At 30.9% G+C, this 24575-nt stretch overlaps 1 protein-coding gene and 1 pseudogene across 1 annotated transcript; both read left to right on the top strand.

Annotated features, from left to right (window-relative positions):
* The first annotated feature begins 7293 nt into the window (after positions 1 to 7293).
* LOC116401649 lies at positions 7294 to 8772 on the top strand (annotated as a pseudogene).
* A 4049-nt stretch (positions 8773 to 12821) lies between these two features.
* On the top strand, positions 12822 to 23232 carry LOC116404006 (protein TOM THREE HOMOLOG 1-like). The gene is made up of 10 exons (XM_031886149.1): positions 12822 to 13114; positions 13476 to 13566; positions 13669 to 13721; positions 13807 to 13899; positions 13988 to 14059; positions 16681 to 16799; positions 20850 to 20913; positions 21028 to 21081; positions 22103 to 22180; positions 22681 to 23232. The coding sequence occupies exons 1-10, from the start codon at positions 12953 to 12955 to the stop codon at positions 22771 to 22773; spliced, it is 879 nt and encodes a 292-aa protein (XP_031742009.1). The 5' UTR covers positions 12822 to 12952; the 3' UTR covers positions 22774 to 23232.
* The last annotated feature ends 1343 nt before the right edge of the window (positions 23233 to 24575 follow it).

Here is a 24575-nt window from a genome sequence, read left to right as displayed (position 1 = left end):
TGATAAAAGATTGGTCAAACATGAATAATAAAGTCCAAAATAACAATTGTCAACTTTGTTGAAAAGTTTGATCACAATTTGTCATCTTTGTTGAAAATATGGCCATCCATATTATTATTGTTAAATTCAAATCAATCCTTTTCTTTCTAATATAATAATAAAATTTGTTGGATAATATTTCAATAGTTTACTTAAAATTTCATAACTAATCTTATTATACTTTACTATATATTCTTAAATCAGTCTTAATGATGCATGAATATAGAAAAAAGAATGTCATAAGAACTAAAATACATGTGTTCTTAAGAAAACTAAACATTATTTTTGTAAGTTTATGACATCTTTTAGTATCACCAATCTATTAGTTCAAACAAAAACAAAAAAATCTATAACTATTATTAACTGTAATTATATTTTTTAAAATATTAATGTTTTATTCTTCCATTTCTTTTTGCTATGAAAAGTCAAGTTTATAAACACTAAAGTCAACTTTTGAAAGGTCAAAAAAAGTAGTTTTCTTTCTAAATTTTGAATGTGTTTTTTTAGGGAATCTTCTTTTGAAAAAGAAAAAGTCTACAGGTCCACAATGTGAAATACCAAAAAAATCTCAGTCAACACGCGATTAATTGACCATATGCACGCGAGTAGTCTTCTTTTAAATGATCGTGTACTACAGTCTAAATGATGGTTTAGATCATGATACACGATTGTGTAATTCATTTTAAACGATTGAGAAAATGCTTTGAATTTAAAGGATCGAATAATAAACTCTAAATAATGGTGAGAAAACTTCAGATATAAACGATCATATAAGATAATCCAATCACAGTGCAAGGATAGATGATCGTGTAGTTAAAGGTAAATGGTCGTGTTGGTCATGGTAAGAGATTCTGTAGTTCAATGTAAATGATCCTGAAAAACTTCAAATCTAATGATCGTATAATACTATATACACGGTCATTTAGATTTTGGTTCACAATCATTTACAAAATGCAACAATACATAATTCTTTGTTAACAATTGTTACTAATCTTCTAATACAATTTAGAATTCTTACCAAAGATGATGAAAATGAAATATGGGATTTAAACAATCAGATCTTATATTCTAAATGTTGAAGAAAGAAAATTTAGAAGAGGAGATGAATAAATCGCAAAAAATGGGAAGAAGTACACAACTCGTCCCACAATATTAAAAACCAACAAGGACATATATGAAATTTATTAAAAAATAATTAGACTTCATGAGTTTTTCTTCTTTTGTATATGGGTAGAAAATATTTATAAATTTTGTTATATTTATGTAAATTAACCCCGATTAAAACTATTATTGAAAAAAAATTAGACAAAATAAATATGTATTTGTTATGAAAACGGGACACAATATAATACGAAAATTGAGAAAATATAATATTAAAATAATATAATATATAAATAATATAAATAAATGGATACTTGCAAAAATGACAAAATAAGTTGTAATAATTAAGTCCATAGCACACACATTTTATTATTTGCGAAAATGGGAAAAACGAAGCCCAGCTCACACATCAAGAGGTAAAATGTCACAAATACCCTCGTTACTAATATACGTCTAATACACTTTATACACGTCTGATACACCTAATACACCCTTTGATACACTTGATACTTCTTGATACACCTGATACATTTGATTGATACACTTGATGCACCTGATACTCTTTGATACACTCGATACCGAAACATACTAATATATGTTTGATACACTGCATATACATTTAGTATTATTCACTTATACAATTGATTGATTAAATGCACTTGATATGCTTGAAGTCCTACTTATACACTTGATATACTATTGATATACACTTGTAAACTCGATTCATATACTTGATAATGATTCACTTTACTGATATGCTTTAACAATATATTGTTGATATACTTGATAATGATACATTGAGTTACATCATTTATATTTAATAATACTCTAATGAACTGCATAAAATTTGAAAAAATGAAAATCACGTAGTAAGTATATTAACCAACTAATACATATAATATAAGTATATCACAATACTGACATACGAAACTGAGACAAAGTAAAACAAAAAATTAATGTAAAAAAATAAAACAAAATCATTTGGAATCAAATTCAACTCAAAATACACACGAAAAAACTAAAAAAAATCACAAATGAAGTTAAATTACTCCAATCAACAATTATTATATATATTATTCATATTACAATTATTGTACTATTGATATTTTAAAATTAAGATTAAGACAGAAAGAATAAATAATTTTTCTAGTATAAGAATAAACAAATAATTAGGCCTTAAAAAGTGGAGCATAAATAAATAATGAGTAGACATTAAAAAGAGGAAGAGAAATAAGTTATTGAAGGGTAGTTTAGGAATAATATCAAATTTAAGATGGAGAAGTGAAAATTTTGTCATATTTGCAAAATTTTAAAACAAAGTGCTATAATTTTATAGCATATTCTCAAAATGCTATCCTATGCAATTTCCCATAAATAAATTATAAAATAAAGAAATTAGAAAATTAGACAACCATAAATCATAAAGTGTCAGATTTCTTCCTGTTTCTTTGAAAATCATCTAATTCAAGTTTGTCTCTACGATTGTGTATCAAATCTAAATAATTGTATATCAAAGAGCCAAATCCAAACGATTGTGTATGAAATATAAAAGAATCTTCGTGTATGAAATATAAATATTTTATATTGGTATTGGTACAGGATCAAGGATCGTGTACCAAATCTATACTAAGATCATGTACCAAATATATTAAGTGTGTGTGGACATTTTAGGTATTTTTTATTGTGGGCCTATGAGTGTTTTCCGGTTTTAAAATTGTTCTTGTAAATATTTTTCCCATTTGTTTTATTTTTAAAAAAAAACCTCTTTATTAAATGTATATTTTCGAAATCTTACTAAATAAATATAAAAAGATTTATTAAAGATAAATATTTTCGGAATCTAACTAAATCAAAACAAAATATTATATTTAATATCGATTTCAAGATTAAAAAAATATAGGAAATATCATCTGAAATCTAGCACTTAAATCTTGATTCAGTATGTTATAATCCCATAACCAATTGTGTTTAATAAATTTAGCCATCTAATTCATGTAATTCGTTACAATTATAATTTTGGAATACATTTAAAATACATTGTATTCGAGAAAAATGATGTATCCAAAACCAAGGGCAAAATTGGAATATTTAAAAAGTCATACAGGCACATAGCACAGTTTTGCCAAAAATCTCATTCCCTAACGGTTGCTAAATTTCCAATTTTCATTAGTTATATTTTCATGAATATAACAAATTAGTAAAATATTTAGTACTCGGGTAACAAAATGAAAAAGTACATGAAGCAGATCATTTTTTTAAAATATTTCAAGTTTGTCCTTCCTTTTTATTGTCTCTCTTCTCTTCCTCTCCACGATTTTTTTTTCTTTATCCATCATCTTTTTATGTTCTTCTTCAATTTTTAAATATTATGTTTGCTCTTCCTTTCCATCATTCTTTCTTATGCAATTTTTCTTTTTCTTTCCATTGTCTTTTTCTCTTCTTCTGCAATTTTTTTTAAAACTGTTATTTGGTTGTTTCAGAAATTGTGTGCCAAATATAAAAGATAGTGAAAAAACGTTAGGATATTTGATAGTCAAACCTAAACGATCGTGTACTAAAAATAGTCAAATCTAAACTATAATGTACTAAAGAATCTTTAAAAAAATCATTTAGATTTTGGTAGCTAAATTTAAACGATCAAATCTAAACGATCGTACTAAATATAAATGATCGTGTACAAAAAAATCTTGAAAAAAATCGTTAAGATTTGGCTACTCAAATTTAAATAATCAAATCTAAACGATCATACCAAATCTAAACGATCATGTACCAAAAAAATCTTGAAAAAACCGTTGAGATATGACTACTCAAATTTAAACGATCAAATCTAAACAATCGTATACCAATTTTTTTTTTAAAAAAATATATTTAGATTTGACTATTCAAATTTAAACGATTGTGTATCAAATCTATCAAATTTAAATTGTATACCCAAAAATCTTGAAAAAATTATTTAAATTTGGCTACCCAAATTTAAACGATCGATGTACCATAGAATCTTGAAAAAAATCATTTAGATTTGGGTAGTCAAATCTAAACGATAAAAAATACTCAAACATAAACAAGTATTTATCAAATATATTACGAATCATGGGTGCCAATTAATCATGGAACATTATTGTATTTTCTATTGTGATTGTGTTGGGTTTTTCTGTTTTTGAAAATATTCTATAACTGTAAATCTTTAGGAGCTTTGTTATATCTCTAGTCTATAGTATATACAAAACTCGTATATGGATAAATTTTTTAGTCCATTTTACCCTTTTAATTATAAGTATTTTTACTATTCATTTTATGACAATTTTGTCATTCAACTTCAATACATGAATAGTGGGTGAATTTTAACTCTTCATCTTTAACTTCATGGGTAGTGGAAAAATAATTTTTATAGGCATGATGATAAATTCAAATAAGCCTTTTAAAATTCTCTAACTTATACTTTCTACCAATTTATTCAATATAAATGTATGATGTCTCTTGCTTCCTTAAGTAAAAAAATCGTTGTTAAGTGGAGATGGAAGTACAAGGAGACAAGAACTATGTGAATATAAAGATCAATAGTAAATCTAGAAAATCGTATCATCAATTAGAAGAAGAGAAATCAAAAGATAAGATTATTTCTTCAGTGTTAGAGATCTATACAAATATTTTCTTTCTTTTCTTTCATTCTTCTTTTGTTACTTTTTTATTATATAAATGATACGAGTGGAATTTTTTTTCTTTTATATTCTTTTTTATTATATCTTCTTTTTATTTTTATAACTAAAATGAGAAAGTAAAATGACATGAAACCTTATTTTTCATTATGTCTTTTATCTTAAATTAATATATCTCTTTGTTATAATTTTATATCAATACTCTAAAATTTCTAACTTTTTTTTGGAGAGTATGTTTTTAAATTTACAAATTAGTATTACTTTAGATGATAAAAATTTAATATTTAGACATAAGCACAAAACCAAAAAAGATAGGAAATGAAATATGGTGAAACTAAATTTAAATAAATGATTTTAGTTACACATTTTTAAATTCTTTAACTTATAAATATTATATGACCTTTATATTATGTATCAACTATGGACGACTTATGAATATTTGTTACAAACATTATTCAAATTCTAAAACAGTAAAAGACAATAAATTAACTATTTAATTTCATAAAAACTTAACATTTTATATATGCGGATATTTTCTACATCAATTATCCAATAGTAATTGCTATCATGTTTCTATATATACTTAAATCTATTTTTTTTCTTTCTTCTTTATAGCTTATGCTAATTTCAATAATCTTTCCTAATATAATATAATTTAAATATATAATATAAATCTTTTTTGGAACAATTTAAATGTTATCACATTTTGATATCTAACTAAACTTGAAATAAAGAGACTAACTAAAAAAAATAAAATCTTGTATTCACTATTTTATAGAAATTAATTTTGAAACATCAATATCATTAATTATAATTAAAAGTGAAATATTAATTCTAAAAAAATATAAAATGATGAGATATAACCCTACATTAGGTAAATATAAATGATGAGATATAACCCAAAGAAACTAGTATGTATAAAAGGTTCAATATGGACAAACTTTTTTCTCTCCATAATACCTTGAATTTAGTTCTATGCTCCAAATCACTCTATAGTTTTATGGTAAATTCATTTTTAATTTTTTTAATATAAATTATTATAAAAGACTCACCCTCTCGAATTAATTATACTTTAAGTCTAGTGGAATTAAAGTATGCAAAATGTGAAAGGTTGAATGCAAATGGTTTTTCATTTACCCACTACTTTTTTAATTAATTATACTTAAAGTTTAGTGGAATTAAACTATGTAGGACGTGAAAAGTTGAATACGAATCATTTTTCATTTACATTTTAGAAATTAATTAAAAATTAAATATCATATTAGTTCTAATTAACAAGATTTGAAAGTTCAAAAGTTGTTGTAACATTCTTTTTCTACTTTATAAAAGACTTTTTTCTATCAACATTGTTATTGAAAAATTTGGATCCATCCAATGGATTGTGTAATGGGACGATAAAATTGGTATATCGATCATTTAACAAAAATATTATACATGCTGAACTAGGCAATGGGTGATCATGGAGGAAAGTTTTTCTTCCACGAATACCATTAAGCACACCAAATGATAATGGATATCCATTCAAGTTCAAGATAAAACAATTCTTCGTTCGCTTATGTTTTGCAATAACAATTAACAAACCACAAGAACAAACAATTCATAATGTTGGAATATATCTTCCTGAAAATGCGTTTTTTCATGGACAACTTTATGCGACACTATCTAGAGGTATTTTAATGAAGACAAAAAAAAGTTTGGATCAAGCTCGTAAGAGACAATAAGTTATACATTCAGAAATTGTACAAAAAATATTGTTTATAAATAAATCTTACATATATACATGCAAGTCTTAAATTTAAATTCTTATATTTTAATCTAATTATGGTAACTTCTTCCCATGATCAATTTATTACGTTTTGAATTTTGTATTTTTAAATTTAGCACAACCTAACATATAAATGAAATGTTTACTATAATCTAAAGCTGCACTTTATACGTGTCATGTGTCACAATCGCAACCTTTCAAAAATGAGATGAGTGATTGTGCGACACTTGTTCTACTTAGTCAACAAGTCAGTCAGTCAAAATCTGAAAATTACAGACAAACTTGTAGTAGGATGTAGCCTCCCTTCACGTTCTTGAGAAAACATTTTATAAAACGTGAGAAAGAGAAAAATTAATTGAAAACATCGTTAAAGCAAGCATTGAAGACTGTTAATTGAAAAAAAAAAAAACTGATTGCAAAGAGTGCGACAAAGCTTGAGCGGATTTAACTATTGTCTCCCCTATAGTACATTTTGGACTTTTTCAGCTCTAGTAGATTTGTATATGAAAAAATCGAAACGTCACACTCGAGGTTTATGGTATAAAAAGGAAAGTAACAAGTTAAACTAAATACAAAATATAAGAAACAAAGTAAATGGGGGTATTTGGGCATACAACCATAAGCAAACAACGTTCTTGACAAGCATGCTCGCTAAGCACGGGTCTTTTACTAGTGTTTTCTTTCTTTTAAAAAAAAAACCCTACTTTATATTTAAGGGCATTTATGCCATTTCGCCCATAATAAAATGCCCAACCCATCGATGGAAATAAAATGCCTTTCCGTTTTTACTATTCATTTCTTCGCATTCTTCAATCTAGGGCTGCACCACCACCACATTCGTAGCCGCCGGTAACCTCTCTCTTGAATGCTTCTTAATTTTATCGTTATCTCAGGAATTCAGAATCTTTGCATCCTTCTTACCTCTTTTGTTATAATATTTCTTGTTTATCTTTGTTGGAGTTAGATTTGTGTGTTGTGATTTTGGTTCCATGGAGTAACTGTTGTTAATATCGTTTTTCTTCTCATCTTCATTATTGCTCGCTTGGTCTTCAGGTGGGTAATTTCGATACAGCTATGGCGCCTAAGGGTATGTGCGCTTTGTCTTTGTTAAAGTATTAGTGTATTATGTCCTTTTTCCTCTTAATTTTGCTCACTGCATTTTCATTCTTGTGTTTTAGATGGTACTTTTCGTTTTCTTGTTTTGATGGTAGCTTCCAAGTTCTTGAGACGGTTTAATGGACATTTTCAGTATATAATAAACTACACTCTCCCTGGATGCTTATGAGGTTTTGCAATGCAGAGTTTATATTTAATTTGATGGTTTTGCAGCTGACATGACCAAAAAGGCTGATCCCAAAGCTCAAGCCTTGAAGACTGCCAAGGCAGTCAAGTCTGGGCCAACATTTAAGAAGGCTAAGAAAATCAGAACATCGGTCACATTCCATCGCCCAAAGACATTGAAGAAGGATAGGAATCCAAGTATCCTCGAATCAGTGTGACTCCTAGGAACAAGTTGGATCAGTATCAAATTCTTAAATATCCACTCACCACTGAGTCTGCCATGAAGAAGATTGAGGATAATAACACCCTTGTTTTATTGTTGATATTCGTGCCGACAAGAAAAAGATTAAAGATGCTGTCAAGAAGATGTATGACATTCAAACCAAGAAAGTCAACACTCTAATCAGGTATGCTGAATGAATTTAGAAGCTACACTTTGCTACCAAAGAATACCATGTCGTTTGTTTTACATGACAAATATTAGTATATAGGGTTAAATTACAACTTCACTGAAGTACATTTTGATGATGACAAAGTACAATCCTACTTATGTAGACCTGATGGAACAAAGAAGGCCTACGTTAGGTTAACCCCAGACTATGATGCATTGGACGTGGCAAACAAGATCGGAATTATCTAAACTTCCTAGGCAAGTATTTGCATTTCAGTGTCCACAATTTTGTTTAAATATATTTGAATGAATCTTGTTAGAATCCAAATCTTTCTAGCTGTTTTTCTTCTCTCTCTCTCTCTCTCTATATATATATATATTGGTAATTAGCTAGCAGCTAGCTCTGGTTGATTGAGTTCAAGACACTTGTGGAGTATGTTTGAATTATTCGTATGCTTCAAACACCTTTGTCACACTTCTGAATTCTCATCTTCATAACTTGGGTGTATGGCACTCTATCCACTCTGTTTCTTTAAAAACCAACTTAATCAAGTTAGATGGTTGTTATGTGAGAATAGTTGAGTGAATGTAAACAAACAGGCTCCGATGCCTACGGTTTACAAGAAAAGTAGAGGCAATTTGTTGATGGTTTTGTTTAGTTCGGATTGTTTTGTTCTTCACATTTTAGTTATTTATTATTATTATCTGTCAATTATGCTTTCTTTTTTCCTTTTTAATTTAATGGTAGAGACTACTTTCAAGCTTTATTCAAAGTATAGGAACAAAATTTGGACAATTAGAAGTATAGGGACCAAAATGGAACAAGCTGTATCAAAATGATATTTTTAGCGATAAAAATTATAGTAATTTTTAAATAATACTATTTATCATGGATATCATATGAATTTAAGGTTACATTTTTACACAAGTTTAGTCTAGAATTTTAAAAATCATAGACTTTCAATTTTGGATCTAACATGTGACTTCTAAAAATCTCCAATAAAACTATAAACTTTGCGTTTTAAGTTTAATAAATTCCAAATGTACTAAAATGGTTATGATTGAATGGTCTAATTAAACAAACAAACTGCTTCTCTGATTATAACTTTCAAAGCTCAAAATTTTAGTTGAAGTAAATATTAATTTCCTAAAAATCTCCAATGATATTTATTAGACTCCAAGTTAACTTTAATGTTTAATTAAAAAGTTAGGTTTAACATTTTTAATATGTAAGATGGTTAGTGCATGCACAATTGATAATTTAGAAATCTTATAGATACAAAAGTCAAGAAATTTAAGAACGTATTCTGAATTTTAACAGTTCTAAGCATTGCAATATAGATACAATTTTAAAATGTCATTTGCTCAGTTTCAATTTTACAAATTTGTGATTTGTTGCGTAAAGTTATCTTCTCACGAGAGGTGGGTCATCAATCATGAAACAGTTCTATCAAGATTCATAAATTCAAATAAAATTCTAACTCTATTAATAAAATTCTATCTTTATTATAGTTTGAAAGTCTCGACACGATTCTAACACGTTGTACCAATTCATAGTTAAGTTGTTATATGTAGACGTGTAATGTGTCAGTTGGTTATAACCAATAAATAATCTCTCTTCAGTTTTGTGTTTCCCTCTCGTTATGGCATCAAACGAAAATTCTCTCTTCTTTTGCTTCAAGAATTTTCTCAACATTTCACCATGAATCATGAACAACCTAATTGTCAACTTCTTGATGATGGATCTTCATCAACAACTCTCATGCAATCTTCATCGGAGAATACATACCACATTTGTCATAGTGATTCCTCCAACCTTATTCTCGTTACGCTTAGATTCTAAATTCTGTTTCCAAAGTAATTTCTTCGAGTTTGTCGTTCTTTGGTTTTTCACAAGCAATTTGGTTCGATTTAAAGGAAAGATTTTAATCTAAGATGACATGAGAATCTTTCATTTGAAGCATCAATAATCAGTTACAATGTATTTCTCCAAGTTGAGGAGTGTTTAGGATGAATATGTGTCCTATCAATCCGCTTGTACTTGCGGCAAGTATACATTTGGAGGTAACAAAGATGTCAATGATTTCCCTCAAGATGAATATCTTATGAGTTTTCTGATGGGACTCAATGAATGATATGACCATTCTCAATCTCAAATTGTCACACCTCCTCCCGACATGAACCCACATGACCCAGGAAAGGTGTGATCGTCTAGGCTCTCAACGCCTACCTCGATAACGCGTTGGGCGTCCTATTAAGCTAAATTATCTGATCTCTTTAATGTATACCATAGATTTAGTTAATTTAGCATACAACTTCATTCTATGAAACACTTAGACACTAAATTATTACTATATCACCTAATGTTTACACCACGTGAACTAATTCTGCATAAAGTATGTAACATAACAAATGACTAGCTCATAACACATTAGATATTTGGAATCGAGACAACATTAGAAGGAAAGTACTTCAAAACAACGTATGAGTTTACACAACATAGTTAAGTACAACTAACATAAGTCACAATATTCCTTCTCGCCCAACTAGTTTTTATGTTATACAACAAAGCTGGTGGGTGTCACTAACAAGATGTAATGCAACTATGTCTAGTGAGTGGAAATTTTCATCAACACATTTACTTTAAACAGTAGGGTTTCGTGAGAACAACACACAAATCATAAGCTTTGAAATTCATTTTGCAAACACAATGTAATTTACAAGAGTATGCGCTCTAAAACTGGAAACCATTTCATTGCCTCGAACAATTCTAAAACAATATAAATCCACATCGCTTAGTTCACAAGATTCACTTGGGAAATTCATGTTTCTTGCGTAAATCATTTCAACCTAAATCATATTGTGTAACACCAACGTTTTAAAAGTGTACCCATCATCTCAGCTGAAATGTCATCAACATTTCATCGTCCAGTTGTAGCTATGCGAAGTGATCTCGACATAATGCGTGTTCCAATGTTAGATGATCACAAAGCAGGTAAAGGGGCATCTTATATCAGATCACACAACAAGTATAAAACATCTTACATTAGATCACAAAAGCAAGCGCAAGACTTTATTCATCGCATAGGGTACTAAAACATCTCGCAAAGCATATATCATGTTTTAACCAAAGTTTAAAATACCGATGTTGATAGATATACCAAAGTCTTAATTTTACATAGAAATTTTGATTTTGATGGATATTTATGGAAATATTATAGAAAAAAAATTAAACAATAAATTTAAGTTAGTAAATAAATATTTTATTATTTTAAATAATTAAACATATTTATTTATATTATAATTATATTATTGTCATTTTGATGTTTATTTCTTATGATTTGTAGTTTTTTATATGATGTATTGAAAATATCGATTCACCCTTCTATCGATATCAAATCCATGAAAAGTTTAAAATATCAACATATCGAGTTAAAATATAAACTATGGTTTTAGTTTAAAATTTTGGTTTTAATTTTCAGTGCTAAGAAATTTGATGTAAAAATTGAGTTAATAAAAGTGTTATTTTTAAGTTTATGGATATTTTTGAAATGAAGATTTATCGATCTTCGTCCAAAACTAATTATAAAGGTATTTTTAACCTTTATGATATGAAAAGTTTAAGGACATTTTAAAACTTTTTTAAACTTTTAAAAGTTTTTGGACAATTTTTAACAAATCACAACGTTGAGGAGCATTTTTTATAATTTAACAAAAAAATCTTTTTTATTTTTTACTTTTCAGTTTGTCTCTCCTTTCCCTCGGGCTCCCATCCTCTCTTTCCTTTCCATCATCATCTTCTCCATCAAGCTTTTTTTTTTTTCCTCCTTTCTATAATTTCTTATAATTCTTAAACATCATCATCCATATTTTATTTAAGAACTAATTTGTTGGAATTTATGGCATAAAACTCTAAGTTTATAATTTAAAATTATATTGTATTCAATATAATTGTTATTAAAGAATTATCAGTGAAATTGAATACTATAATCTCTGAATCCAATCAATTTAGGTTTTGGGACTATTTTGTAACTTTTAAAAGACACAAACATGTTTCAATTTTGAGTATATAGCCTAAACGATTTAGCATATGTGAAGAATGATTTGCAATATTAAAAAACAATAAATCAAAAAAATCAAAATTTATGAAAAAGAGTGGTGGCTTTATGGACTACAATTTTCTTTTGTTACACGAGTCGATTTATTTTTGGATTTTGTTAGGTTTGGGTAAATTATTTTAATTTTAATTTTTTTAGTTGAAGGATATTTATTTTTGAAACTTTGAAAAATTATGATATTTGGACACAAACCATTAAATTTAGGGTTTTTATTTTGATATAATTTAGGCAAAAAAAGAAAAAAAGAAAAAAAGAAAGAGGAGAGAGAGGTGTGGTGCATATTAACATGTTGGCATGTATAATATATATTTGAAGGAAAGAAAAAGATTCGAAAAGAGTACGTATGTTGAACTCATCCATGGCCGGAAAGAGATAAATGTTGTGTTGTTGTTTACCAAATACTTTCCCATTTCGCTTTTGGGGATCTCTCTATTTTTCGTAATCATTTTCCCCTCCTTCGTTAAAACACCGCAACCACCCGGCACGAATATCTGCCCCTATCTCAAGAACCACCAATATTCACTCACCAAATCCATCTCCCTCACCCCTTCATCTTGCTTCATCCCTCAATTCTTCTAATTCCATTCCGGGATCACAATTCATGGAGACTAGCAGCCTCGGCATTGATAATTCCGGGGTGCCGGCGTTTTTGTTGACCGACGCTACCTCTTGGTGGCAAGAGATCAACTATTCTCACCTATGGCAGGATCGTATCTTCTTCACCCTTGCTGCTCTTTATGGCCTCGTCGGCATCGTCGCTCTTGTATGCTTTTTCTCTGTTTCTAATACCCTTCTCGAATGTCTTTCTGTTTTTTTTTTTTGAATTGAATTGAATTCAATTTTGGGAATTGGGTTTGTTCTTATTTCATCAATTATTTGATTATCACGGCGTCTCTTGCTCATGGTTTCATTAATTTCGTTGTTAACTAATTCATCCTGATTTCAACATGCCAATGGTTTATTATGGGTTTTTATTTAAGGAAACCAATGTTGCTTATTCATATTCCATGTATCTGTGCTATTTTTACTCTTGTTTCTTTAGAATAGAAAACGGAAGCCTGCTCTACTCGTTGTTGGGTTTCTCAGAAGTTTGATGTTAAGATGTTTATTATGCCTGGTTTTAGGTTCAACTAATCCGTATACAATTGAGGGTGCCGGAGTATGGTTGGACCACGCAGAAGGTCTTCCATTTTCTCAATTTCTTGGTGAACGGAGGTTTATTTCATCCGTTTTTTCTTCTTTTCAGCATACTTTTTCTTAAAATATTGTGAGTTCTATGAATCTCTGGGCTGAGTGCATTAATATTTCTTACCGCAGTCCGGGCTGTTGTTTTTGTATTTCGCCGTGACGTGCAGAATTTGGAACCTCCGGTGTGGTTTGATTCTTAATTTGTTCTTCGTGATTCTTTTTCCTATCACATGTTTAATGTTTCGCTTGTTTCTGTGTCTTGTATAGATTCTCCAACATATCTTGCTTGACATGCCAAGCCTTGCCTTCTTCACAACATATGCTCTTTTGGTTTTGTTTTGGGCAGAGATTTACTACCAGGTGGACATTTATTTAGAATTCATAATATTTTTGTTTTCAAATTTGATTAATCTGTTTGGATAAACCTTACAAAAAGAACTTTCCTCAGGCACGTGCTGTATCAACTGACGGATTGAGACCAACATTCCTTACAGTAAATGCAGTGGTCTATGTTATTCAGGTGAAATTCATAGCTATATCTCATAATGATTGCCAAAACTGGCATCTCTTTTAAATTCTTTTTTACTTCTCCATTTAGTGTTTAACTTTGTTTATCTCATTCTTCCACATTTTTTGTTAATAAGTTTGTAGCCAGCATTTAGGGGTTTTCTAAAAAATATAACTAAAATATTTACATCGTATAAGACAATTTTGAAAAAGAAACAAGCCCACAAGCCCACAATGTGAAATAACAAAAATACTCCGTACTTAATCAGCTACACGCAAACGAAAAGCTTCTAATTTAAACGATTGTATAGTATAGTCTAAAAGATCGTTTAGATATTGGTACACAAGTATACGATCAAGTACCAAAATCTAAACGATCGTTTACCAATATCTAAACGATTGTTTACCAATATCTAAACGATCTTAGTATATGATTTTGTACCAAATCTAAATGATCTTGGTACATGATTGTTTAGATTTATCACTTATCTATCTGAGGTAGATAGTGATCTATCTCTGTCTATCTGGGATAAACGATCGATCGTTTAGATATTGGTACGCGATCGTGTAGTAAAAAAGAAGAGAAAAAGAAGATGAGAGATGACGAAGAAGGAAAAAATTATGGAAGAGGAAATGAAAAAATTGCAAACAAGAAGTAGGAATATGAAGAAGGAGAAGTAATAATATGAAGATGCACAAATTAAAGAATTAATCGTCCTAAGAAATTCAAAACCAACAAGGGCAAATCTGAAATTTATGAAAAAACAATGGTGACTTTATTGACTTTTTCTTTATACAGGTCGTAAATATTTTTGCATTTTGTTGTATATATGTAAATTAACCCAATATTTATTCCGCTTTTTTTTCTTGAAATAATAAAAATAAAAAAGACAAGTAAAGCTAAAAGCCAAATCACATTTTTTTCTCTCGTGTGACACTAAGTCCTTGATTTAATCTTCTAAACAAAGAACTAAGGGCATCACTATGAAAAAGTAGTAGCAATTCGAGGAAGTACACACGAAGATTGGATAACATACCCTTTGGGAGTCATGGACATTTGATAAAATTGGAATGGTAAAAATACCCTTTACAAACCTTTATTCACTCCTATAAGGACAAATGTAGATGAAATGGGCTGCTTGTATGTCCCACAAGCTAGCGTATTTCTAGGAGAGAGTCTCAACTTATTGTTCCACCCACCACTTGTTTGTAAAATGCTTTCAGTGAGCCAAATACCCACTACCAACGTTTTAGCCTACTACATTTGAATGTAGTAATTGCACTGTCGTAGTAATTGCCTCTGGTGTGTTGAATTCACTCATCTCAGCCCATGTGGCCTTGAATCCTTGCCAGCATCTAAATAACAAGGTTATATTTCTGAAGTAAAAGACCACCCATAATTGTACTGTCGTCTGTGCACGGTCCTTGTCATTGCATTTGTGTGCTTGACAACACTTGTGCACCCCTTCACATGCCACCTGTGCACCCATGCACATGCCTTCGTGCAACAGCCTCTTTGGCTCTTGCACACATAGCCCTATGGGACCTATGTCAGCCGTGCGCCCAAGTGGCACTTGGGGTGTAACTCTATATAAGTAATCTTACGTGTATATTGGTAGCCCACGTTTCGATTAAGCACTTTTGAACCCTAACTGGTACATTCTCACTGGCTTTTATCATCGAGGATGCTTGTTCGAAGCCAGACTCTTGTGTGAGCATGTGAATGTATAGTGCAAGCTTCCACATGTAATGAGTTTGTTAGTCGAGCGATGGACAGCACACAAACAAAATGGGTTTGAGATAACTTTCATCATGTCAAGGTGGAATTGGTATAAAGACTTGATGAGAGGGTGGACCTTGGAGGTCGTTTAGGGAAAGGGTGGTTATAGTAATCATTGATTTAGAGGAATTATCTACTGGAGTGTCATGTACGATCTTGCTTTTCCAAACAAGGTGGATGTTAGTGATGCAAGTTCTTTTGTCCTGCAACAAAATGCCTATGGTGAATGAAAGATACACATGCAGCAGTCCATTTTCTCGTTGGTTGTTAGAGGCCATAGCAAGGGAGTAGGTTGTGTGTCTGGTTTGCAGTTGTGGCAATAAAGTGATGGTACTAGAAGTAACCACAGACTAGTGCAAACATTAGGTGTGCTCAAGTGTACACAAACCTTACCAAGTATTATAGGAAAGTATTCTTCAGTATCAAACCCATGGACACTTGAGTATATGTTCTTTTTAAATGAGAATTTACAGCTTTAAGTGTAACCATGAGTTAGAATGGAAAGAGAATAAAAGAAATGTGATTATTGGGGTGTTTACTTGTTCTGGCTTTTTCAAATAACAATATTAACAATACCATCAAATTAATTCTTTCATTTGATTCATATATCAATTGTAGCAATTACGTAATCTAGTGAATATAACTGAGAATAATTAGTCCATGGGCTTATTGGATAGTAAGGCTGATTGTTGACTCAATGTGTAACTATGTGTGTGTTGGCAGTCTTTTGTGTTCTGCCTGTTACATTGATCATTATCGTACTTGATAGCCAAGATGTAATCCTGATTTTTTTTATTGGAAACAGGTCTATTTAATATTGATATTTTCTAAAATTTTGATTGAATTTTTTGCAGATTGTTCTGTGGCTGGTGTTGTGGTGGAATCCTGTTCATGTACTAGCCATACTTTCCAAGATGTTCTTTGCTTGTGTCTCTTTGTTTGCTGCCCTAGGGTTTCTTATTTATGGGGGAAGGTAATATTAGCATCTGTTTTGTTTTCTCTGTTTTAATGATTTATATATATTTAAATAATCCTTTTTTATGGATATTTGGTTCGTTTACACACACACACACGCACACACACATATGTTGCTGTGAGCATCATGCACTTCTAACCATGGTTTTTGTTTCTTAAATTGAGGAGTAATTTTATCAGTAGCTGCTGTAAGGTAGATGTGCCAAATACCATATTTAGCATAGGGAAGCTGCATGTCTGAGTAAATATCCATTTGCCTATGGATTTAATAAAGGTGGAAGTTAAAGTGTCTGGTCAGTGTCACCCAGAGAAGTTAATTCTTTGTTTTGTCGAAGAATTTCAGTTCTTTTAATGTTGCTTAATACTGATTGTTGAGATTTGAAAGCGGGAGATGGATCAGTTGAGACAACCCTTATCCTTTCTGCAAATGACTTTTGAACTTGGTTTTTCTTTTCTGGGTGGCATGTGTGGGAGAGAGATTAGAAGCTACTTTAATGAAGAAAATTGAAAGAATACTCCGGTAGATTATAGGTCAAAGGAACAAGGGAACCACAACAAAGTTGAGACAAAAGGCTCCTGTCATTTAGATCTTAATCCAGAAAGCATTTATAAAATTCAAAACCAAAATCGTGGATGGAGGGGTTGAAGGTGAGTTATTATTCAATCCGGTGAAGGCTTATGCCAAAGTGGAAGCTATCATACTTGGAGATAGGTGGAGGTTCTTATGTCTTTAGCAATTGGTATTTGAGTTAGGTTTGATTCAAAACAGGAATGTTAGGCTCCCAACCTAACAAGAAAATACTCAAGAACACAAAGAACAAACAAGAGCACTACAAGATAGAATTATATGAAAATATATTGAAAATATGCTATAATATAATAAGAACAATTAACAAGGTAATCACTAACCTTTCTAGAGGACTAATCTCATCCAAATTTCCTCGCAAGAAAATCCCACAAAATTCTTCACCCCTCTCCTACTATTTATAGCAAACGATGTTTTTAAATGCCCAAGGTGCACTAAGGTGCAACGACCCTCTAGAGCCTAGGTGCACAAAAGGTGCGGTTTTTTTCTTCAAGCGATTACATATAAAAATATTTCATTAAAAAGAGAATGCATAGTTGAAGCGAAAATATGGAAAAAAAACTTCAAACATAAAATTTATTGCATTTAGGCTTAGTAGACTTGATTCTTCTAGTGAATAATTAAGGAAAATCCTTAATTATTACTATTTCTTTAAAAAAAAAAACGAAAATGCCCCAAAGCGCATATCTTTGAGCCTTGGGGCTTCACAAAAGTTACACGCATGAGGCGTGCCTTATTTTGTGAGACTCGCCTAAAGGTGAGGCGCTAAACCTGCGCCTTTCCACGCGAGGTGCTAGACCTGCGCCTTGAGTCTAGGTGCACACTTAAGAGGGCTTTTTAAGACAGCAAAGAAACCGAGCAAACCTACTATCAAATTACTAATATGCCCCTTCTATAACCACATAATTTTCCTACTATTTCTATAACTACGGGTCTTACAAGGAATCTCACACTCATTTTCACAAGGCATTCTTAGAGTCCGCTTGAGATGATATTATCACAGAAGACTCGGATTGGAAGCTAGATTCTTATCACTGAAGACTCGGTTTGGAATATAGATTCTTATGATTGAAGGAACGAGTGGGTGTTTCAACGGGGCTATTCACGCGAGAACTCCTAAGTCTCTAAAGAGAGACTTCTATGCTTCATCCATGATTACACTAGAATACCATCATGGTCGTGTAGTTGCAATGAAGCATCCATTTGAACTTTGGGAGAACATGTGGAGGCACAAGTAAGCATGGCTTGTGACAATGCAGTTCACAGTGCTGCCGATGTCTATCTCCAGTTAATCAAAGAGGATCTTGACACACTTAGAGAGGATCTTGACACGCTTACTCTTCCCTGGATTAAGATCAATTGTGAAAGACATAGGAAAAGTCACAGGAGAAAAAAAGGTAACTCCATGGTTTGGTTCTCTTACGGCCTCCCTATTCCTTGAGGGCCAAAGGGGTTGGATCATCACAAAGATCTCCCTTCTGTCTCCTTCTGTAGTCTCATACCTGCATTGGAAGTAAAGTACCCTCCTGATCTGCAAAATTGTTTTCCTTTCTTCTGAACACACCTTTGAATTTGGAAAATCTCACACAGTTATCACTCATCTTCTTTATTTTTGGACCTTAATTGTCTTCTCAGACCTCCTCAGCATTCTCGGTAATTTGTTGTATAACAAATTTTCTCATTATCCGTTAAAGTGTGGATGGAAAATTTATTTTTCTTCTTCAAAACACTTTAAAAAATTGGCGTACAAAATGTATCCGTTTCTTTGGTCCCAATCACTACCTTTAAAGTTTTAATAAATATTTATAGCAGAGGGTTTTAATTATGGTTAGAAAGTTAATTACGAATAAGTTAGCATGGTTGATAGTATTTTATAAACGAGAATTGTCAAAAATGACAAAATGGACAAACTATTTACACTTTATGGCAAAATCAAGTGCAATGAGTTTTTGTCGTTTAGAGGTTTTTTCCATAAAGTGTAAATAGTTTGTATTTTTTTATTATTCTTGAAAAAACCCCTTTTATAAAATTGATATTTAAAGATAATAAGTAAGTTTTAGTTTTCTATATATTTTAACTTGGAATGACTAAATTCTTTATTATGATTATTATTATTATTTTGAAACATAAATATATCATTAATAAATGAAATTAGGGGAACACCCCAAACACCTAAAGACGATAACAAAAGAGATGGCCATGTAACTAAAAAGATAAGCTATAAGTTTTAAAAGGGTGCTTTATTTTACATTGCCCTGAGAAAAAACAGTAAACAGAACAAATCCATAAAATGGTTAAAAGTGGAAAAAAGAGTCAGAAGAAAGGTGCCAATTCCTCTTGCCCCATTAGATCCAAAGGAACGTGCATAACAAAACCAACCAAATCATCTTCTTAGTACCATCAAAGGATCACCCACCAATAATGAAGCAAGAAGATCGAAGATAGTATTAGGAGAGGACACAGCAGGGACCAACCAAAAGCTTCCAAGATGAGAATTCATAACATTGATGCAAAAGGGCAATGAAATTGGTTGGTTCTATTTAAAAAAAGTGAAAAAGAAAAGAGATGGATTGGAGACTCAAAATGATGACAACACACGAGACACAAGGATGGTGAAATTGAAAGATATCTATAAGGCATTTGACGCCAAAGGCGATTGGCAGTATTTGATGGCTCCTGAACTAAGAAATTCTTTTTTAACTATAAAACAATAAAAATGTCGTGAGAGATTTCCATGCTGAATCCAATCCTAAAATCCAATTTGTGTAATTACCTACCTAGATTTAAACAAATTGTGGAATTGGACCATTTACAATTCTGTAAATTACAAATTGAAAGTTGTGGAAATCGTCACTGAACTATAAAGGTTGGTACCCCAAAATTTTCCTAATTTTTTGGGTTGCCATAATTGTATATTATTTGCCTTCAAACTTACGAAACTTCATCCCATTTTGTTATGGAGATACAATGATGGGGTTTGTAGCATGTTAAAAACTTTAGGTGTAATTTCTCAGATTGAAAGTTCAATGTAATGATTGTATCAACTTTTGGTTTAGCAGTGGCTTCTTTTGTGCTAAAATATTTAAGGTCTTTTATGCAGAACTGTTAATCATTTAAACTTTAGTAGATGAAGTTTTTACCTTTTTTGGCTTTTCTCTTTGTTAATTCTATATAACACAAGTGCAACTTTCTCTTGGGTTGTGAAGTTTTTTTCTTTTCTTTTGATTTAACATTCACTTGGTTTTATTTGGGCTTGATTGGAGACGTTTCTTAGATGGTCTCTCTCTGTTTTCTCGATATGTATATACTTCTTTCATGGAATTTCTTTTCCTTTTTCTCTATGCCATTTTATTATTTTAGTTTTTCTCCTTGAAAGCTTGGTTATTCATCAAGTGGCAGTCCTGAAAATTTGGAGATCATACTTATAATTTGCTAATGGTTTCTTTAATCATCTCTTGGTAGATTATTCTTGATGTTACAGCGCTTCCCTGTGGAATCCAAAGGAAGACGTAAGAAGTTGCAAGAGGTACTTACATTCCTTCAGATATAAGACTGCTAGACATCCTTTTAGTAGTTTGAGCCTTTTTGAACCTTTTCTGTTGGTTTACCCCTTAATTTTTTCTTGTTTTGGATTGGATAGGTTGGCTATGTGACAACTATATGTTTTTCATGTTTCCTAGTCAGATGCATCATGGTGAGTCTACTTCTGCCCAACATAGTTATGCCGTATCAATAGGAGTGACCAGATATTTAACTGACAAATGGAACCTTTTCTTTTTCCTTACTGTTTTATATCACTACGTTCTATCCATATTTGTTTCAAATACATGTACAGGTCTGCAGTGAATATTTTTCAGTTTTAGTATGAAGTATGAATGGTCAAAATTTAAAGTTATTTGTGATAAATTTTAAGTTGGGAACTATCCGTGAGGCCCCCAATTATACATAGATTTAAAAGAAGGGGTAGAAAGAGAGATTCACGTGAGGGTTAGTTGTTAATGAAGAGTGGAGTTTGCGAGCATTGTGGGTGCTATGTGAAAAGAGAGGTAAGAGGTTTATGAAGGGTTTTGTTATTAGAGTGCAAGGTACGTGAATTTTGTTCAGGAACAGGCTTGGATGAGATAGTTTCCAGCCCTCTAGAAAGTTCTTGTTTGCTAGGGCTCATCTTGTTCTGTTATTCCCTTGCTGTATTTTCCCTCAAATATAATATTTAACACTCTTCCTCACTTATGAGATCGAAATATGAAGAAATGAATATTAATTAGGGAGGAAATATAGCTAGTGGAAATGCATATTAGATGGGGAGGAAATGTAACATTGCAAAGGCCTGAACACACGATCTTTCCAGACAATCTGCTCAGATACCTATCATCTTAAATCATCAATCGACCCAAAAACTTAAGCTTATAGGTGTAACTTAACATCTAACAAACATACATATATAAATCATATCAGCTTGCTCTGTTTCTTGGGATTGCTTATTGTTGGGAATTCCTAACAGTGTCATTTGTAATGGAGGTGTTAATTATTGTAATTAGCATTTGTTACTTGATTGTGCATGAGAGTTAGCATAGAGAGAAATTGTAATAAATAAGATATGAAGACAATCTAAAGAAGGATAGTTACATGGATAGTTTGCCTTTCAGTTGCTCTATATTCTCACTCTACTCTATATTCATTGTAATCCTGGCTTAATTTATTATCTTGTGCTGTAGATGTGCTTTAATGCTTTTGATCAAGCCGCTGACCTCGACGTTTTGGATCATCCGGTTCTAAATTTTATTTACTACCTGGTAATTATGGGATTGTGGTTGTTAATGCATATTATCTATGGTATTTCACTTGTGGTTACTTGTTTTACTGGAATCTTTAGTGACTTGGGATATTCTTATTAACATGATGATAGGATGATGCTATTAGAGTATTATAAGGATAAATTAGCAAGTAGGTAGGGGAATTTTGTTATAAATAGAGATTAGGAAATGAGGAAGGTAGGTGTTAGGTATCCTAGCTTCCTGACCTGTAAAAATTAAGAAATACAGAGTATTGAAAATGGCAGCAGTTATATTAGTTCTCAATATACAATGCTTTATGAATCCACAACACTAAACGCAATTGCAAAACTCTTAACCGTTTTTTACCCCTTCTAGTATAAGTCTTGAGGCCATTTCTATGGACAATATTTTGGTGAGTGATTTAGGGTATGTTAGTGTGAGGTTAATTCTATATTCTGAAAAATATGCCACGTCCTTGTTAGAGGCAGGGTGTTTTACTTGTTTTTCCATTTCCGCAGTTGGTTGAGATTGTACCATCCTCTATGGTCCTCTTCATTCTTCGAAAGCTGCCCCCGAAACGAGGAATCACACAGTACCATCCTATCCGTTAAAAGGGCTGAGAAAGAAGAAGAAAATCTGGTCAAGTTTTCGACAAGAGATGGGTACAGAAGAAAGCAAAAAGTTGGGAAAGAGGTGCAAGAGGTAAAAAGGGGTAGCTGATCCCTAAAGAAACAATGGTGGCAGAGGCGTTTGGAGTTGTGTTGGTTTGTGTATTAAAAGTTGGGAAATGTGTTTAAATAGGATTAAATTAAACAAAACTGCTACAGACTGAAATTTATAGTGAGGGAGGGTTGATGGTGGTGTTGTGCCATATGATAAGTGGTTTACTTAACCTTACTCGCTGGATTTCTTGTTGTTGCCTTTTTTTGGTTAAAATAGCAAGAGATACAGTGACATTTCTAAATGCTTCTTCCCTGTATATTTATAACCCACCAATTGATTTTATTTATTTATTTATCTGTCACAATGCTCATTAGAGGGTGCACAATTTGAGCCTCACATTATCTTTACATCACCAATGATTTTGGTTTCTTCATTTCTTTAGTTCAAACAAAGATAGAGATTTAGATACTGATGGGATGGAAGTAGCAGCTTAAATGTTGAGTTATTCTTATGTTATATACTATTTGTATGAAGTGTGACTTATTATTTATTTTACATAAAAATCCTTTCAAGTCGAATACATAGAAACAAGCTCTCATTCAAATATTTTCATAAACTTCAGAGGAACTAACCGTGTAACCAAATCTTATCTGTATATCTTTTCTTGATATTTTAATTATTGCTAAGAAGTTTTGGCCTGCTAAAATTATTCTCTTAATTTAATACTTTTTAACCTCAACAATACTTGGTGTTGTTAGAGTTGATAGTTAAATTATGCCTAGATTCACGATATAATGTTGCACCAAAAGAAAAAATGTGAACTCTCATAAACAAAAAATCTATATTTGTTGGGTGTGTTTATATATTTGTCAATTCACCTCTTGATCGTCCAAATGAATATTTGATTAAAAAAAATTGAAACTTGATCAATAAGGCTAGTCTAAAAGAGACACCATTTTAACTTAATATGTTGAGAATTTCACAATCAAAGGATCTCACACTCGATATAAAATAGATGAGCTAACCCTCTCATGATTGACACATGTCGGGTACTTAGGGGAATCAAAAAACTATTCGGATGAGTATAAAAAAAATACATCCTTATTCGCGCAAGCGCAGTTACCCTTATTAATAAACATTTTAAACTATAACAAAAAGTTTTAAACATTTTAAACTCGACTTATTGAATTATTTAAGTGATGGTATAGAGCTCTTGTTAATAAAATTTTTAGATCCTATCTGTATATATATTATATGTATATTTCTAAGTTCATCAACATTATGATAATTATTATTCTTATTATTCTTATTATTATACAATATATTGTTTGTGTATTTATGTTAATTAAAGGATTGATGATTAGATTTTCTAACAATTTTATAGATAGGATATAAAATTCAAATGATGAACATTTAAAAATGGAACCCAAAATAATTGAGTCAATCCTAATTATTTGATAGTCGTTACTTACAAACAAAAATATTAATTTATATTCTAAATTTAAAAATATGTTAATTTAAAAGTGTATTAATTTTCACCATTCATTTATTTCAAACATCCTATCAAACTTATAGTTATATCATTTATATGGGTCCTAAAAAATTGTAGATGAATTAATTTAGATTATTAAATATATTATACGAATATATACTTTATTAATCCAAAAACCAAACTTGTGAAGAAGTCTAAGGGTAGTAAAAGGTGGATTATAAAAAAAAAAAAAAAAGAATTTTATTGACTAGAATGGTA

The sequence above is a fragment of the Cucumis sativus genome, chromosome 5 (genome assembly GCF_000004075.3).
Source record: "Cucumis sativus cultivar 9930 chromosome 5, Cucumber_9930_V3, whole genome shotgun sequence".
NCBI classification, from domain to species: Eukaryota; Viridiplantae; Streptophyta; class Magnoliopsida; order Cucurbitales; family Cucurbitaceae; genus Cucumis; species Cucumis sativus.
Note: the sequence above shows the minus strand (reverse complement) of the source record. Positions and strands in the feature narration are given on the sequence as shown.

Excerpts from the sequence above, each read along its gene's own strand:
- LOC116404006 (XM_031886149.1), top strand. The coding sequence starts at position 12,953 with ATGGAGACTAGCAGCCTCGGCATTGATAATTCCGGGGTGCCGGCGTTT. Across the intron at positions 13,722-13,806 it reads TGCAGAATTTGGAACCTCCG|ATTCTCCAACATATCTTGCT; the intron begins GTGTGGTTTGAT and ends TGTCTTGTATAG. Across the intron at positions 13,900-13,987 it reads GGGCAGAGATTTACTACCAG|GCACGTGCTGTATCAACTGA; the intron begins GTGGACATTTAT and ends AACTTTCCTCAG.